The following is a 16859-nucleotide window of genomic DNA, read 5'->3' on the forward strand; positions in this document are numbered from 1 at the left end:
CCAGCTCTGACGGTAACGGGGGTCCGGGCACCGGGGAGGTTTGCGGGGGAGGGGGTTACCGCAGGGGGGTCGCGGGGACCGGGGAGCTCCACCGGCTCTCCCGGGGCGCAGCGGAGGCGGCGCCGCCGCAGCGCCGGTGCCCGGAGGTGCCTGGAGGTGTCCGCGGAGCCGCCGCCGCTGCCGGGGCCCGGCTCGCCCTTCGCTACCGGAGAGGAACGGGAACAACTTTTGGGGTCTTTTTTGTGGTTTTGTGTTGTTTTGGTTTTTTTTTTTTTTCCCATCCAATTTTTGATTTTTTTTTTTATGGCTTTTTGAGTCGCCTGACTCGTAAGTGGAAATAAAATATCCACGGGTGCCTCCAGGAGGAAAGCTGAGACACTTCCAGCGGGAGCCTACCGGGAGCTGCCGCCTTTGCTGCGACCCTTTTCTGCCCCTTTTCGCCTGGAAAAAAAAGGGGTTTTCTCCTCCTTCCCGGGCAGGGAAGCGCCCGCTCCCACCGGGACACCAGAGCGGGTGGTGGCAGAGCAGGACCCCGCCATGGACCCCGCGCTGGTGTGGATCCCGCCGGTCACAAAGGAGAGGGAAGAAGGACCCACCCAGCGATGGTTTATTTAACACCCGTCTCCCGGCTGCCTCCGTCGGGTCAGGAGGCTCTGCTGGGGAAAATACTCTCTGGAAAAAGCTCAGCTGCGGAGGGAGCATCCCTGAGCATCCCTGTGGCATCTTCTGGACCATCGGCGTTGGGAATCGGATTCGCCGGGGATGAGGCGTCGTGGTCCCCGAGAGCTCCCGGGCAGCACGGCTGGGCATCCACCGGGGCGGCCACTGGCTCCAGCCGGGGACAAGCGGGCTGTCCCCAGGAGAAATGAGCTGTTCCCAGTGCCAGCAGCTCAGCCCCAGCATCCCAATCCAGCTCTGGGAAAGCCATCGCATCGTGGGAATTTAATGGCTGGAAAGGCAGGGCCTGGACGCAGTGAGCCAGCGGCACGGCACAGCTCCCTGCAGGGCACGGCTGCAGCCGGGCTCGGCTCCGGCCCTGCCGGGTATTTCCGAGGAGAGGCAGCGGCAAAGTTTTCCAGCCGTGCACGGTGTTTTCCGAGGGATAAATTCAGTGGCATAGGGCAGTGTTTTGCCTGGCTCTGGTTGTCGGGATCTCTGTAGGGAGGTTTTTGATATATATTTATGTGTGTGTGTGTATACATATATATATATATATATTTATTTCTATGTGCATCCTCCTGCATGGGATGCTATTGACCTGCTGGCAGCTTGGCTGGGTGGATGACAGGCTCTCATGGAGGGCAGAGTGGCTGTGGGGCACTGCGGGCATGAGGACAGAGCCACGTGGCTCCTCTCTCACTAAGGAGCGTCCCGTATCTTGTTCGGGATGATTTTGTGGGATTTGGCAGTTTTACACCTTCCTGTGCTCCTGCAGAGGGTTTGACCATCTGATGTGCCGGGCACGTGCCTCTGGTCACTGGCCAAACAAGTGGAATTGCTCTGGCGGGACCCTGGCTGGCAAAGCCCTCGCACCTGGGCTCTGGCGCCGGGGGGTGAGGTGGGAAATATCCCTGGCAAAGGGCACCTGGCACGCTGGGAGGGATTCTTCTTGTTAAGGATCCATAAAACTTTGAGGAGCAGGTTCGAGGTGCCGGGAGCCGCGGTGTGAGCCGGGTGCGGTCGGGCAAGGGCTGCCGTGGTGGAAGGAGAGGGGAGCTGTCGCCGCGGTGCCTTCTGCTAACCTTGTGTGTAGAGCAGGGGAAAGAAAAACCGTTCCTTGGCTGCTGGAGCACAGCTCGTTTTTCCAGCTTCAGGAACAGTTTTCCTGCTGGGTGGTGAGTCGGTACCGGTGGGGCACGTTCTCTGTGCCGGAGCAGCGCTGGCTGCGAGCTGGGCCCCGTTTCAGCCGACTGCAGCATTAAAAATTGAAATATCTTGGTGTGAATATTTATCCTCAGGCTGGAGCAAGGAATTCCATGGAGGGAGGAGGTGGGCGGCTGCTGCCGGGCTGTACCCTGGGGACAGAGCCCTTGGGGAGGCCACATCACCTCAGTTTTTAAGCCCCTCTGGTTATCTCTTCTTTGAGCCTGAAATTCGTCCATCCCCAGCAGGCTGCAGGGGAACCGCTTTCCTCCTGGGGCTGGTTTTCAACTGCAGGCTGCTGCCCTGCCCAGGGAAGGGCTCTGGCTCCAGGGCCGAGGGTGTCCTGGGTCCCACGACCCCGCAGTATCTGTGCCGAGCCGGGCACTCCGACCCCGCGCTGCCCCCGCGCTCCCGCCGTGTGTGCGGCATCAGTGCCGGGCGTTTGCATCCTTGCCAGGCGGCGGAGTTAATTTTTGCCTGGAGCGGGTTTCCTGCGTGTCCTCAACTTGTGCGGGAAAATGTGCGGTGGAGCCGGGCAGCCCCGCTCCCTCTCCGGCGTGATCCTGCGGCACAGGGAGCCGTGGCCTCGGGAATGTGCGATGGGAGCCGGCTCACCCCGCCACCCTCCTGCTGTCGCGGTACCACGGGCAGGGTCTTGAGCAGGGGGGATGTCGGGGTGATGGTGTTGGTGGCCTTGTGGCCTCAATGCTAATTTTGGGGACAGGGCAGGCTATCCGTCCCTGTGTAAGGTCCTTTGCTGGTGGTGTCTCGTCCTGGGGTGGAGGGGCTCTGTGTGTGACCCCCCCCCCCCCAAGGCTGGGGATGCTGCAGCTGGCAGGGTGGGCCGGGGGCTGCACCTGCCGGGACCCCTCTCCCGGCCCCACCGGCATCTGTGCCGCCGCATGTCCGTCTGCAGCGGGCGCATGCATGCAAAAAATAAGACATTTCTTCTTTCTCTTCTGCCTGCGCATTCCTCAAAAAGCTAATATTCATGAAAGGTAATTCAATCAAACCACGATGCCTATCAGCTAATGCAGCAAAGCTGGCGCAGGGGTGAGAATGGGAGCCAGGAACACAAAAGCCCTGTTTTATTACCTCCTGCTTGCCTGAGAATTGCTTTTCTCCCTCGAGTGAGCCGGCTAAAGCTGGCTTTATTATGTTAACCTATTTGCGTGTCAAGAGCTATTGTGCCTCTCTTTATCTGTGTTTGTATTTGCTCGATGCAGGGAATAAAAGGACGAGGCGAAAATGGATGGCTGGTCAGTGCTCCGCACTCTGGGGGCACTGATTGGTTGCTAAGTGATTTGCATCCCCGGTAATCGCTTTTATCTCGGAAGGATGTCGTGTATAATTATAAGCCTACTGACATCTTTTGAAATCTGCCTAATGGGTGTTTTTAATTTACATGGGAAGCAGGGGCTATTTGTGTTGCTCTGATTACAGGTTGGGTGAGTATATGGGCTAAAATAGAGATATTTCCATAGATGTGGGGCACCGGGAGGGATGGGGCTGGGATTTTTGGCGAGTCCGTGCTCGCCCAGGGATGGATGGAAGAGCAGAAGTCACCGTGTGTGAGTTTGGGGTTTAATCCCTCAGCCCAGTACACAGACTGGGGTGCTGCTGGTCTGTGTGCTCAGCCCCTGTGTGGCTGGTCCTGTAGCCATCCTGTGAAATACAACAGGAGGTGGGCTCCTGGCTGCAGCCAGACTGCCGGCTGCGGCTGTGGATTTCCAGGACCCCCCTCTGCAGCCTGGGATGAGGCACAGGGGGGCTGTCATTGAACCCCCTGGCCTGGCCATCTGTGCCAGCACGGGGCCAATGGTGCTGACCTGGGTGGCACACAGAGCTGTGCTGATGAGGGGACAGACTGAGGTTCTGGCTCATCCCCCAGTGCAGGGAGTGCCGAGGGCTTTGCTGGACCAGGAGGTACCTATGGAACCTGTGTCTGTGGGCCTCGGAAACTGGTGGATCCTGTGGCTCCATCAGAACCGTGGCTGGTGGGTTCACACGGCCGTGGTGGAGCCGCTGTGTTCACTCACAGAAATAAAGCTCCTGAGCACCTGCAGTCCCGCTGCCAGCCCTGGGCACCTGCATCCAGGGGGATCCCAACTGGCTGCCCACTGGAGCCTGCTGAGGTGTTAACAGGGTTTGGGGTGTGCTCCTGGTGTTGGAGGCTTTGGAAGAGCTGTGGTGCAACTCTTGGGTGGGCAACGGGACGTGGGTGCTCTTGGGTGCAGAGGAGCCGTGATGTTGGAAGCATCCTGGCAGCAGCGCCGTGCTGGCCATGCCCAGCTGGCATGCTCGGCTTTCCTGCTTTCTGCCTCCTTGCTGGTAAATTGTCAGAAAGGAGGAGATTTGAGGTGCAGGCAGTGGGGAGACGAGAGGCCTTGGGTTCCCCCCCAGGGGACACCTCAAACACACAGAGGTCCTGACACGAGGTTGGTGCTTGTGACGGGTGCCAGGGCTGGGCAGGATAAGAGTGCGGGGCAGGTCCCAGGGGTAGGTCACCCACAGGGGCAGCTCCAGCCAGCTGCTTCCTTCCTCCTCCTCCTCCTCCTCCTCCTCCTCCTCCTGCTTCCTCAGAAAAGGTCATAACTGAACCACAAGCACGTGCCCAGCTCCCTCAGGCCGTGCGCAAGGTGACCCCATCAATTTGCAGGGCTGAGGTGGTTCTGTGGCACCGTGGGCAGTGCTGTGCTGAGCAGGGTGGGATGCCAGGCTGGTGGGAAGCACAGGGCATGGGAAAAGTTGATATGGGGGGCGAGTGCTGGACCCCATGCCTTGGACCCTGGGGTGCTGTGCCCCCCTGCACAGGCAGCCCCATCCCATCCCACTCCGTCCTGCTGGCGAGCAGTGCCGGCACCGCTATTTATGGCTGGCTGTAAACAAACTCCCAATGAAAGAAAGTTAATGACCTGAGACTGACAGGAGCCTGCTGGGAGTTTTTATAGCCCCTGGGACTCCTTTTGCTAAAGAGAGAATACATCAGCGTTTTAACCCAAAACAGCGAGAGCCGGGTGGTGCAGGGACGGGGGGATGGCCTCAGCGTGGGGAAGTGGAGGGGCTGGTGCTGGGAGAGGAGGGGGTTTTGGTGGGGGGAACTCACTCTTAGCTCCTTGGGACTGGGATGTGCAGCCCCCTCCTCAGCAGGCACATCCCGGTCCCGGCATAGGGGGCTCTCCAAGGCTTTGCCATCTGCCTCTTGTAGGTCATCTCTGCCACGCTCCAGGCGAGAGTGGGGGCTGGCTTAGCATGGCCGGTAACCACACACTAATAAAGCCTTAATACCCTGCAGCGGGGAGATTTCGCTGTCAGAGATAAATATTCATATTGCTTTCCAATTCAGCCTTGGCTGCACGACAAGGGCGCTGTGGGGGGAGACGGGAAGGCTGCAGTGTGGGGTGCTCCGAGCACCGCTGGCTGCCCTGCCTGCTCCTGCCTGCCTGCCTGTTGTATTTGATATCGTGTCCTGGCTAATTGTGGGGTGTGAATATCATCCCTGGTGCTCTGGGATGGCAAGTGTGGCACAGGGTGCCCCTCTCACCCCACTCCCCGCCTGCTCCTTCGCCGCCGCCTCGCACGCGCAGCCTCCATCTGCACGCGACGCTTGATTTACCGAGAAGAGCTGGCAGTTAAACCTGACAAATTGAAGGCGGTTTTAAGTGGTTCAGGTTAATTAATAGTCAGGGAAGTATCAATTTTTTAAGGGATGCTCTTGGCTCACAGGGAGAATTGGAGCTTGACTTTGCCTTTGGAAATAACACCCATCTGCGCGGGTGCCCATGAGCAGGGGGATGGAGCCTTGGGAGGGGGATGGAGCTGGGCAGGGGGTTGAGCTCAGTGCCATCACTCTGGTTCCTGTCCCAGCCTTACATTGCTGCTGATGTTTTGGACCTCGTGTGGCTGGTGCTGAGGCATTTGCCAGGATGAAGAGGACTGGGGCCATCCTGCATGGCCCAAGCCCTGCTGCTCATCTCAGTGCCCTGTGGGGCCCTGGTTGTCCTCTCCCCTTTCATGATGACCCATTTTGGTCTGTGCCATGGCAGCAGCACCAGTGTGTAAACTGTGCCAGTAACCAGAGAGCTTCAGCCATAGCCACCTGTAATGGCACAGCTGGGTGGCCGTGGGGGTCTGTGCTGCCGTGGCAGACCTGGGGATGAGCAGCAGCATTAGTGGGACCATGGGGGTCCATCCTGGGCTGGGACTGGGAGGTGATGTGGATGAACTGGAGCAGCACCCATTCCCCTGGGTTTCTGTGCACGTGGCCCATGTGCTCACGTGAGCTCGAGCCATGGGAATGCCAAGGGGGGCAGATTTTAAAAAGCATCCTAATGAAAGAAGCTTAATCTCACCTACATAGAGGAGAGGTGGCTGGTCTGTGGTTCTGTGCAGCACAGGAAGCCTCTGAGCTGTGTATGATAAAGACTCCATGGCACAGGGACCTGAGAAGTGGCTGTGGTGGTCTCGGCACTCCAGTGCCATGAGGTGCTCCAGGGAAGGGCACCTCCAGGCTCTCGCTCAGGGCCGTGTCCTGAAGTAGCTGTGAGCCTTCACTGGACCATGTGCTCTGTCTTTCCCAGCACAGACCAGGATGCAGGTGGAAGTGTGGGTTTCCAGCAGCCCTAATGCTTGGGAATATGAGAGATTAAGGTTAGTGACCATTTTTTAACTCAGTAAAGGGGAAGACAAGCTGGAGTCTGCAGTCCAGAGATATAATTAGTTCGCAGCAGTGGTGCTTTCTTGATTTAGCTTCAGAGAGCAGAACAAGACAAGGATGTTATACCCAATTAGCAATAACATACAACCAGAGCCTCACTAGGTGAGATAACAAGCCATTTTTATAGCTCTTCTTTACAGACTTTTTTTTTGAAAGGGGGGGGAAGAAAGAAAGGGACCAAGTCTTTATTTCTTTTTGTCGGGGAACAATTATTAGTGAGCTCAGAAAGCCCAAAGCTGAGTGATCTGTTGGCCAGCGCAGATGATAAAACAAATCAAACAGCTTGGAGCTGGGCTGAGGCCGTCTGTCCATCCATCCGGGGGAGGCAGGGCCGTGTCCCGGCAAGGACACGGACAAGGGCCACCCACACACCGTGGATGTGTCCTGTCTGCTGCTGTGAGGGTTTATGGCACGTGGCCTGGCAGTGCTGCTTGCTGCCCTGGAGGGACCTGGTGCAGGCAGGGTGGCCATCGGTGCTGCTGGCTGTGTCCTGAGCTGTGTCCTGAGCTGTGTCCCCTGGTGGGCACATCGGTTCCCAGCTGTGTGACCCTGAGCCGTGTCCCGCCTTGGGTATGATGGACCCCCAGCAATGCAATCCCAAACCCCAGCAGCACTCCCGTCCCCAGAGAGGTGACCCAGCCGTGTCCTCTGCTGAGCCCCGGTCAGATGGCAGCCGCCTGCCGTCTGCCAGCGCTGCTCTCCCTTTGTATTGCGGATCGATGGCCATTGATTTTTCCTCCCGTGTAAACCTGGACGGGCCGGGGCAGCGCAGGCTTTTCGTGCTCGTCTGGCTCCATCTCTCCCATGGCCGCGCTCGGAGCAGCCTGTGCTGGGCTCCACAGCCCACCCACCTCCCTCTCGCCTCTGCAGCAACAAAACTCAAGGACATCTGAAAAAACAGCCTTGTAAAGAGTCAAGGAAACTCGGGTTTCATTAATCAGGTTTTAATGACGGGCTCTGCTGTTTGCAGTCGCTTCCCGGGGCAGCACCCCCAGCTGGACTGGGCTGTGGCAGCTGGTTTGGGACACCCATGGGAGCAGGGTGGCCCAGTGATTCCCTCAGTGTGGGGCATCCCTGGGGATAGTCCTTAGAGGGGGCTCAGTGTAGGGACATTTTCCCTCCTGGTGGTGCCCCTTTGCAGCCACTCCTCTCCCATGGGGCAGAGGCAGAGTAGGGGACAAGGGGTTGCTGTACCCTCCCTGTCCTTTCTATCCCCTTGCCAGAGTTTTACAGCCTGACAGGAGTGTCCCCTCCCCCGGAGGACCTCTGGCTTCATGGGACCCCTCGGATCCATCCCACCACACCCTCAGCCCACCATGGGGAAGCATCTCCCCCGTGTGACGGGGACAGGGCGGGGGACATCCCCGCTTGTCCCCAGCAGCCGCAGAGCTGCTCTCCGGACTATTAACACCCTGCAATGATCATCAGCTCTCGTCGTAATCATTAAGACTATTAGAAAGAAATGTTGGCTCGCAGCTCGTGTCAGACTTTCCGTTCTGCTTTGCAAACGTGCACAATTAATGCCAATCAGGCGGGGGAGGCAGCCAGCTCGGATCCCGGCTGCTCCCAATCCCGGCTGTCAGCTCTCCCCATCCTGCCTGGTACATTTTCATACAATTGCTACAAACATCTGAGGGAAACTCCGCGTTCTTCGGCAGCGCTGAGTATTGTTCTCTGTTCCTTTTAATTACTCGGCATTCAGCAGCTCATCCGGCCCCGGATCGGTGGGGAAAGTAGGGATTTGTAAAACAAATATAGAAATCTGGAGACATGCCTTATTTTCCCATTTGGTGGCTACATTAGGTTGTCTATGGCTAAATAAGAAAAACCTGTTTAATTTTTCTTTGTCTTTTCCTTCCCCCTCCCCTCCAGTGTTGCTTTTTCCCTGTGGGGACACAGTCTGGTCCCTGTCCCGCAGGGAACCCCAAAAGCAGGGTGAGCTTGGGACAAGGGAGGAAAAGAGCCGGAATTACTTGGCCGGATGGTGGTATAATCCTCGTTACAAAAGTACACATCAATTATAAGAATTCCTACAGTAATCTTGGAAATCTATCTTTTCTGCTGAACCAGCTCATTAAAGAGCACCATTCATTTCCATCTCTCCGGGTGAGAAGGGTTTAAATCTCCAGAGCTTTGTATTACCAAATAGACTGAGGGTGATGGACTCGTGTTAAATATTAAAAGGAAGGAGTTGATTTTTATTTTTTTTCCCCTTTTTTCCCCTGCTTCCCCCAGACTGGCAACCAGATGAAGTGTACTGTAAGGAGAGGAGGGTGGGGGGTCCCTGCCATGAGTACTTTCCCCAGCTGTCGGTAGGTGACGCGGGGCTGTGCTCAATGAGTGCATCTGAGGACCCCCCTCACTTCCCCTCGCCCAGGGACCCCCACCAGCGCCAAGGGAGAAGGGATGGAGGTTTCCCCAGGCCACCCTGGCAAGCCCCCGAGCCTGCGCCTGACCCGGCCGTGGCACAGGCAGGGCTTTTGTGTGCGGGCAGGGCAGCGGCGGCCGTGGGGCGAGGGACGGGCACAGAGCCCCTTTGTGTGCAGCTGCGAGCAGGGCAGCAGTGACAGAGCAGGATATGGAGATACTGACCTGCCATGGGGATGGGGAGTTGGTACCCAGGCATGAGGGGAGGGTAACCAGGGATGGGGGAGCTGGACCCAGGGATGGGGAGCAGCGGCCGGCCGGAGTCGAGGGCGGCGCAGGGCGATGTGTGCGCTGCGCCGAGGCTCTGTGCAAACATGCTAATTTGTTTTCTTTCTTGCCTCGCCTTTCAGGGTAATTGGTTGCATTTGAAGCCTTTGTGAAAGCCTTTGATTATAGTAATTTCAGCAGCGCGATCTACCCTGGATTCCTTCGTCAGATTCTTTCACAGCTCAGGCACTCGGGGCTGTAATTACGGAGCGGCGCATGCCCGACTGCCACGGCCGGGGCACCGCGGTGCTGCCACCGTGGCTGTGGGGGCACAGGGACCTGTCACTGCAGGGGGCAATCAAGCCCCCCAGATGGGGCAGGAGGGAGCCAGGATGGGGCAGGAGCTATGATGGGGAGCTTTGGTCTCTGCTGTGTTGAGTTTGTGATGTCTCAGCTGGAGATGTGGGTGCTGCAGGTGTCCAAGGTGTGGATGCCCATGCTGAGGTGGGGTCCAGGGTGCTTTTAATTGCTACCCAGGAGGTCTTTCTGGAGCAACTTGGCTTTTCTCATGGTTTGATCCCATGTCCCTGCTGTGGCTGGGACCAAAAGCCCCTGACCATCTGTGATGGGATGGTGGGCAGCTCAGTGGGCTCATCTCTCCAGCCCCTCTTCCCCATCCACGTGCAGGATGAAGGCATGGCACGGTTGTGTCAGATGAGTGAGGTTTTATTTGAGGAGCTGCTACCACACCAGAGGGGGCACGTCCGTACCGGCAGGTCCTGCTCCCGCGCTGCACACTGGCCCTGCCAGGACCCCGGTGCACACAGCCAGGGCTGAGCTCTGCCAAAAACACCGCCGGCGCCAAGTGGGGCCCTGACCTTTGCTAACGGGGCCACTCCCCCCCTCGCTGCTGGCATTTCATTCCCAGTCCCACATAATGACCTTCTCGGCAGTGCCGTGCCAGCGTCTGCCACTTCCAATTACCCACGGCTGCTCAGCGCCCGGCGCAGCACGCGGGGCTCCTTCCTCCCCGCCAGGATGGCAGCAGTGACGGGGAGCGTTGCACTGTGATCCTCCACCCTCGTGGCTCGGGCACCCTCAGGGACCCCCCGGCGCTGCCCAGGGTTCCAAGTCCCTGGCCCAGGGCACTGGAGTTGCGTGGCTTTCCAGAATCATTATTAACCTGTTCGAGAGCTGTTCCTGCTCACAGCGAAAATAGATCTTTAATCTCTGCCCAAAATAGCTCATTTGATGAGAGGCCTCCTTAAAGCTGACACATAAATTTAACCAGGCCGCCCGAGCCCTGTGCGGGGACGTCTGCAAATGCTCAACAGCACTTGAATTGTTGGGTTTTTTTTTTAATTCCATCATTACGGACACATCTGATACCATATTTCTTCCATCCAGCAGGGTCATTTGCACTGCTCAGGAGGTGATTTGCTGTGCCCTGTCCCAGTCCCCCTGGCCCTGCTCATAAGCCAAAGGTTATTTTGGGGTATTTTTTGATGTTGATTTTATTGAGCAGTCTAAGGGGTTTCTTCTTGGAGCAGCCACAGTAGTAGAAACCTCAGTTCTGAGTGGGATGGGAGAGACTTAGATGCTGCCCTAAGATGCCAGCAGCGAGGGGATGCTCTGTCCAGCTCTGGTGCCACTCTGTCCCTGGCTGTGTGCCTTGGCTGGTGGGCTCCGTGCCATCCTGGTGTCACAGCAGCCCAAAAAAGCATCATTCCCCTGGCAGCAAAATGTTAGCTCTGTAAGTAAAGGCGGGCTCTGGGGAAGTGGGAAATGGGGATGCTCAGTGTGTCACAGCTCTGCTTAGTGCCGGGTCCCAGGCTCACCCGGCATCTTCCCAGCATCTCCACAGGGTACGGGCTGGGAGAAACCACTTGGCTGGTCTGGGTCACTCCCCCAGCCCCCCACTTCCCCACCACCCCAGCGAGATCCTGAGCAGCAAAATAATCACTTCCAGCATCATTATCCGTTGCAAACCCCAGCTTCCAATTTTAATCAGAGGAGCTGGTGTTGCTTTAAGATCTGCGGGTTTTAAAGATCACAAGAGGGGTTAGAGAAAATTACCCTTGACTCTTACATGCTAATGTAATCTCTAACCAGATCTGCAGCACTGCAGCTAAAATTGCTTTTTAGATTAACATTTAATTATTAACAGGGCCCCCTGAAAGGCCTGGGGCTGGAGCACGCGGAGGGGAGCGGATTATCCGGGTGGGATGGAGCGGCGGGCGGGCGAGGGAAGGTCATGGGGCGGCCGGCAGCACCGCCTGTGCCTCGTGGCACCCTCAGTGGCAAACTTTGGGCTTAATTTTATCTGGTGCTCGCCATGGTTTACGGTGGAGTGACCTTTCTGTGCTCACCCACTGTAGGGCTGAGCTGTGGCATCACTCGCCGAGCGCTGCATCCCCTCCACCCTAAATCTGGATGGGATATTGGCATGAGCTGGCACGGCAGCTGCTGGTACCACCATGGTGCCAGTAGGCAGCACCAGCCAAAATCCTGCTCACCCTGCAATGAGATGGGCACCCACTGCGTGCAGAGGGGAAGCATTCCTCCTCTGGCACTTCCTCACCCTTGCAGGGTGCCATTGGCTCGGAAAACAGTGTCTGTGGGGACCAGAGATGGTGGCAGTGGCTGTGCCAGGACTGCTGTGGGGGTAGCACCAATGTCCCAGTCCTGCTGCAGAGGTGGCACCAATGTCCCTAGGGTTGCAGGGAAGGGGAGCACCCTGGAGGGGCAGTGGGATTCTCCTCCATCCATGGAGGGACAAGGGGCAGGGGTGTCCCTGGTCATGGTGAGTAGCCCTGGCACTGCAGTGGGTTTGTCCGTTTTACTTGGTACATCAGGGACCAGTGAGGGCTTTTCTTCATTTCCCTGGTTGCTGCCAGCCTTGGCCTGGCTCCCATGCTGTCCGTCTGTCTGTTGGGTGCTGTTAGGAGCCTCCTGTGCCTCTCCCAACCAGGGTGACCCCATCACCTCCTTTTCTTGTGCCCAACCCAGCACTGACTTAATAGCCAGGGGGGATATGGCAGTGGCATGACTCGAACAGCTTTGCAGCATCCCTGTTCATCCCCTCCTTCCTCTCCTAACCCCAAAAACTCCCTTTTAATGGGATTACACTTCAGTGGTGCCCAGGGAAGGATGTGGACATGTTGCAGCAGAGCCTGGATGGTGACCAAGACCTTGCCCCTCACCATCCCTGCCCTGTCTGCTGCCCTCCATTGCCCAGCAACTGCACAGACCCACTTCAGGCTGAGACTTCAAAAGTTCCTTTTTCTTTTCTCCCCCTCCCGTCACATTTTCTTTTATCTAAATCCTCGCCTGCGAAAGCCTCTATCGACAGCTGCGCTGGCCTTATCTCGCCGGAGGGACCTTCGCAGGGCTCTCGGAGGAGATAAGCCCGACTTATCAGGCACTGATGTCAGAGGAGGTGCCAAACCCTCCCGTCACTGGGGCTTTAGACATAGAGGGTGGTGTTTTTTATTAAAGTCACGAAGACCTTGGGCTTATAAATAGTGTGATGTCGAGGTGGATTAGCCGGGTGTGGGGTGGGAAGGAGTGGTGGGAGAGGGGAAGGATGGACTTGTGGCTGCCCCATCCCTGGAAGTGTTCAAGGCCAGGTTGGACAGGGCTTGGAGCAACCTGGTCGAGTGGAAGGTGTTCCTGCCCATGGTGGAATGGGATGAACTTTAAGGTCCCTCCCAACACAAGCCATTCTGAGATTCTAGATGGTGGCAGGGTTGTGGGATGTGGGGTTAGGGCTCCTGGGGAACCCTGCTCCAGTTGTCCACAAGAGACTTTGCTTCTAATGGGAATGTCTTGCCATGTACAGCGATGCTGGCTGGATGATGGTGGATCCACAGCCTGGGCAGAGGCCATGCGGATTCGGGGCGTTCCGGCAAAACTGCTGAGTGTTGCCTTTCCTGCCACGAAAAAGCCAGAGCAGCTTGAACTAAATCGGATCCTGCTGATTGGAATTAGTTCAAATGCAGATGGAGCTAACTAAGCCGGCGCTAAGCGTTGGACAGCCCAGCGCCCAATTCCCATCAGCTGATTCAGGGGCTTTTCTGAGCGGCATTAACGAAATGCCACCGTGGCACAGATGCCCATTGTGCCGGGCACCCACCCTCCCCCCCACGGGCGCTCTGGGAGCTTGGGGCACCCAGCAGGGTGCCAGGGTGGACAGATGGATGGTGTTGTGGCACCGGAGCCCTCATGGTTCTGAGTGTGCCCGTGAAGTGCAACATAGCTGTCGGAAAAATCACCTCCCCTGCGAGACGCCGGGAGATGGGGGCAGAGGCGGGGTCTGAATTAATCGGTGGCTTTATTCAGTTTGGCAGGTGGCTCCTGCATCTCAGCAATGCTCCATGGGCAGGGCTGGGATGGTTCCAGGAGGGTGCTGGGCTGTGTATGGCAGTGGTGGTGACAACTTGCACCAGCGTGGGGGTGTCCCCAGGGACCTGCATTGCTGGGCCCCAGAGTCAAGCGTGCCCTCAGCTGCTGTGACAGGTCACCAGCATCTCCCTGGACCGGGGCTGCATCCATGCCCTCCCTGTGCCAGCACATGGTTTTGGTGACCCCCTGGGTGCTTCCCCCTTGCCTTCCCTGTGCTGGCACATGGATTCAGTGATCCCCTGGGTGCTTTCTCCTTGCTCTCAGCTGTTTGCCCCAGGGACCATCAGGGACCTGATCCTCATCCAGCAATGGCACGAGCCGCCCACGGCGCCCGTGTCTGCCAGGGACACGGGTCAACGTCCCCGTGAGGAGCTGCCTCTCCGCGGGGAGGAGGTGACGTCCATTGCTAATCGGCCAGATGGTGACACCCGGCGGGACGCCAGCCCTGAGGTCACCGCAGAGCTGGGGCTCAGGTACGGCAGGAGCCGGTGCCATCATCCATCCCCCGCACGGCCCTGCCTGCCCTGACCTGGGTCCACCCCACAGGGACAGGGATGGGGACAGGGACGGGGTCAGGCAGCTCCCAGCACGGAAAATCCAGGCGGTGGGTGCGTGCCGGGGGAGCTGAGGTGCCGGGGGCTGCGTAATGAACCCCGAGTCCCGGCGGGGAGAGGCGAGCTCCTGGCAGTCAAGTGTGCTCAGGCTCTGAATAAGAAGCACTTCATTCTCTTTTCAAACTGTATAATTTCTGCCTGATTGTAATGGCATATTTTAAAATTACCAGAAATCGAAGCCAGAAAATGGATACGGCTGCTTTTACTGCGAGCTGCGTTAACAAAGGATATGTAATGCATGAAATAAAAACACCTCCCTGCCCCCCTCCTTTTTTTTTTTAAGACAGTAATAGGAGAAAATTGGTTTTGAAACTGAATAAAAGTCCCTTTCAGAGGAAATCATTTCTTTCAGGGTACCTTTGCTGAAAGTAAAATAGTGAATAATGAAAGGTGGTTACATGATTGTCTTTCATTTAGAGAGCACGAGGACAGATGGAATCTGGGAGAAATGCACGATTGGAATAATTGCATGGTAACAAGGCGCTTGTTGTGAAATTAGTATCTTAAGAAAGTAGTGAAAAAGGCTTTTACTCATGAATACTTCATTATTAGAAGAAAACAGCACAATTTGGGTTCTCCAGACACCTGCTCGGTATTAGATTACTTCCTCCTCCCCTCCTCCTCCTCACACCTTTTGCCGATGAGTCTCCATGCCACCAGTTTGCTGGGGGGGGGATGGAGTGAGACCGCAGCCCCATGAGCAGAGCCCAGCCAAGGGACAGACTCCCTGCATGGATCCCATTCCAGGGACAATCCCAGAGCCTCGGAGCCCCTGCCTGTGGGAGCAAGCGCAGGTACCGTCTGCGCCCGTGATGACTGTGAAGGGCTTCCAAAGGGTGACATTTAAACCAGTGGAGCACAGAGAGCCCCGGGCATGGCTCTGGGATCACCCGTTCATGCTTTGCTTCTTGGTGGTGATGGTCATGGGCTCTGCCAGCGCCTGCCCGAGGCCACCACATGCCTGAGGCCACCACATTGCTCCCCTGCACGGCAGTGCCAGCACCTCTCGCCAACACTGGGACATGTGGGAAACATCCTGGGTGGCTGCAGGAGGTCACAATTCCCCCACAACAGAGAAGATGAAGTGATGTACCCAGCAGCGACACCCATCCGTGACATCCAGTTGTGACCCCCGGCCATCCATAAAAGCGTTCAGCTGGAGAACGATGGCTCAAGAGCTGTGACACCGTGGATGGGCACCATTGCCTGTTTTCCTGCTGCTCCCGCCCACATCTCCCTGCCCTCTCCAAGTGGGAATATCTCTCCCCGCGCCAGCCGGAGTAGTGGGAGGGTGTCAGCAGCAACTGGTTATAACTCACAGCCTCGCGGCGGCTGGTGAAGGACGTACAGTGAGCAGCGCGGTGGCGGCGGTGACTTTGGCCTGACCCCTCCAGCTTTTGTCGAGCAGATTTTGATGCCAGCTGGGAGCTGGCGACAGATCCCAGGACCCCGAGTGGGATGTTAACACTGTCTTTCCCCAGCCTTGGCCGGGGTCACTCTGTGCCAGGAGGTGCTGGCTGGCACGCTGGCAGAGCAGTCTGGCGCTGCTGGAGCACGGTGCTGCGGGGATGCCCCAGCTCTGCCCCCTTCCCGGTGGGAAGAGCAGAAAGCTCTGCAGGCAGCACAGATCACCCACTGAGACCTTCATATTTCTTTTATATACATTCCTATTTCTTTCAGGCTCTCAGAGTTAGTTATTGATCTCCAGAGGAGCAAAGGGCACTTGAGTGCTGTGGAGATCCTGCCGGTGGCTCTGCTGGGTGGGCACAGAGTGGTGGCAGCGAGGTGGGCAGGTCCCCTCCCTCACCCATGTCTCTCCTCTCTCACAGGGTGCAGGGCGGCAGCGCCCGCCAGGAAACCCAGACCATGCTGGCCTGCCTGCAGAGGACCCAGAACCCCCCAGCCCAACACCTCCCCTGCCCCAACAAGGCGCTGGAGCCGCGCAAGTGTAAGTGCCTGGGGGGGCGGGCGCCCGCTTTGATGCTGTTTCCCTTATTGAAAAAGACATTTATTTAACCGATAATTAAAAAGAGCAGGAGAAGCGGGAAGGAGGGGGGGAGGAAGGAGCCAAGATAAGCAAATTAAATTGGGTTGCTGTGTTTGATAAGTCCAACTTCAGCAAATGTTGCAGAGCTGCCTGGGAAGCGTGGCGGCAGCGGCAGTGGATGGTGCCATCGCCAGCCCACAGCCCCCTAAACCTCCCCAGCCCTTCCCCCCCCTAATTACTTTCCCCGTTTTGCCGCAGCTCGCCTTCCCCAGGAGCTGGCCTTTCAGATAAGCTGTAAACTAGTTACATTAAAATGGGATCCAAAAGGTCACTCCGGCAAAGCACCTGTCTCTCCCAGCCTTTGTCTCTCAATCCAAACCGTGATTAAATGTATATTTAATGAGCCTGCTTTAGGCAGGCGTGTTTGACCTCCTCGGCTGGGAAAGACGCATTAAGATTCTCAAGTGATGAATGTGTGTTTTAAAGAGGGGAGTGGATATTTTTCTGCTGGTCTCAGTTGGATTTTTAAACATTGCCGGCTGAAGACAAATCAGCTGCTAAAGCTCTGCTTGTTAGGCTGTGACAGCCCCCGGGCGTTTGTTTAATGAGCTGGATTTTCCTGGAGATTTTTTTTCCCTCT

At 57.1% G+C, this 16859-nt stretch overlaps 1 protein-coding gene across 2 annotated transcripts in view; it reads left to right on the forward strand.

Annotated features, from left to right (window-relative positions):
• FAM222A (family with sequence similarity 222 member A) overlaps positions 1 to 16859 on the forward strand; it is a 29845-nt gene continuing 12986 nt past the window's right edge. The window contains exons 1-2 of one of the 2 annotated variants that reach the window (XM_027652200.1): positions 1 to 12; positions 16062 to 16180. In XM_027652200.1, coding sequence (XP_027508001.1) covers positions 16099 to 16180 — 82 coding nt within the window. In that variant the 5' untranslated portion in view covers positions 1 to 12; positions 16062 to 16098. Of the gene's footprint in view, positions 13 to 7188; positions 16181 to 16859 lie in introns of those variants that run through there. The other variant, XM_027652199.1, reaches the window with a different exon arrangement.

This window comes from Corapipo altera, unplaced genomic scaffold (assembly GCF_003945725.1).
Source record: "Corapipo altera isolate COAL_440 unplaced genomic scaffold, ASM394572v1 67, whole genome shotgun sequence".
Lineage (NCBI taxonomy): Eukaryota > Metazoa > Chordata > Aves > Passeriformes > Pipridae > Corapipo > Corapipo altera.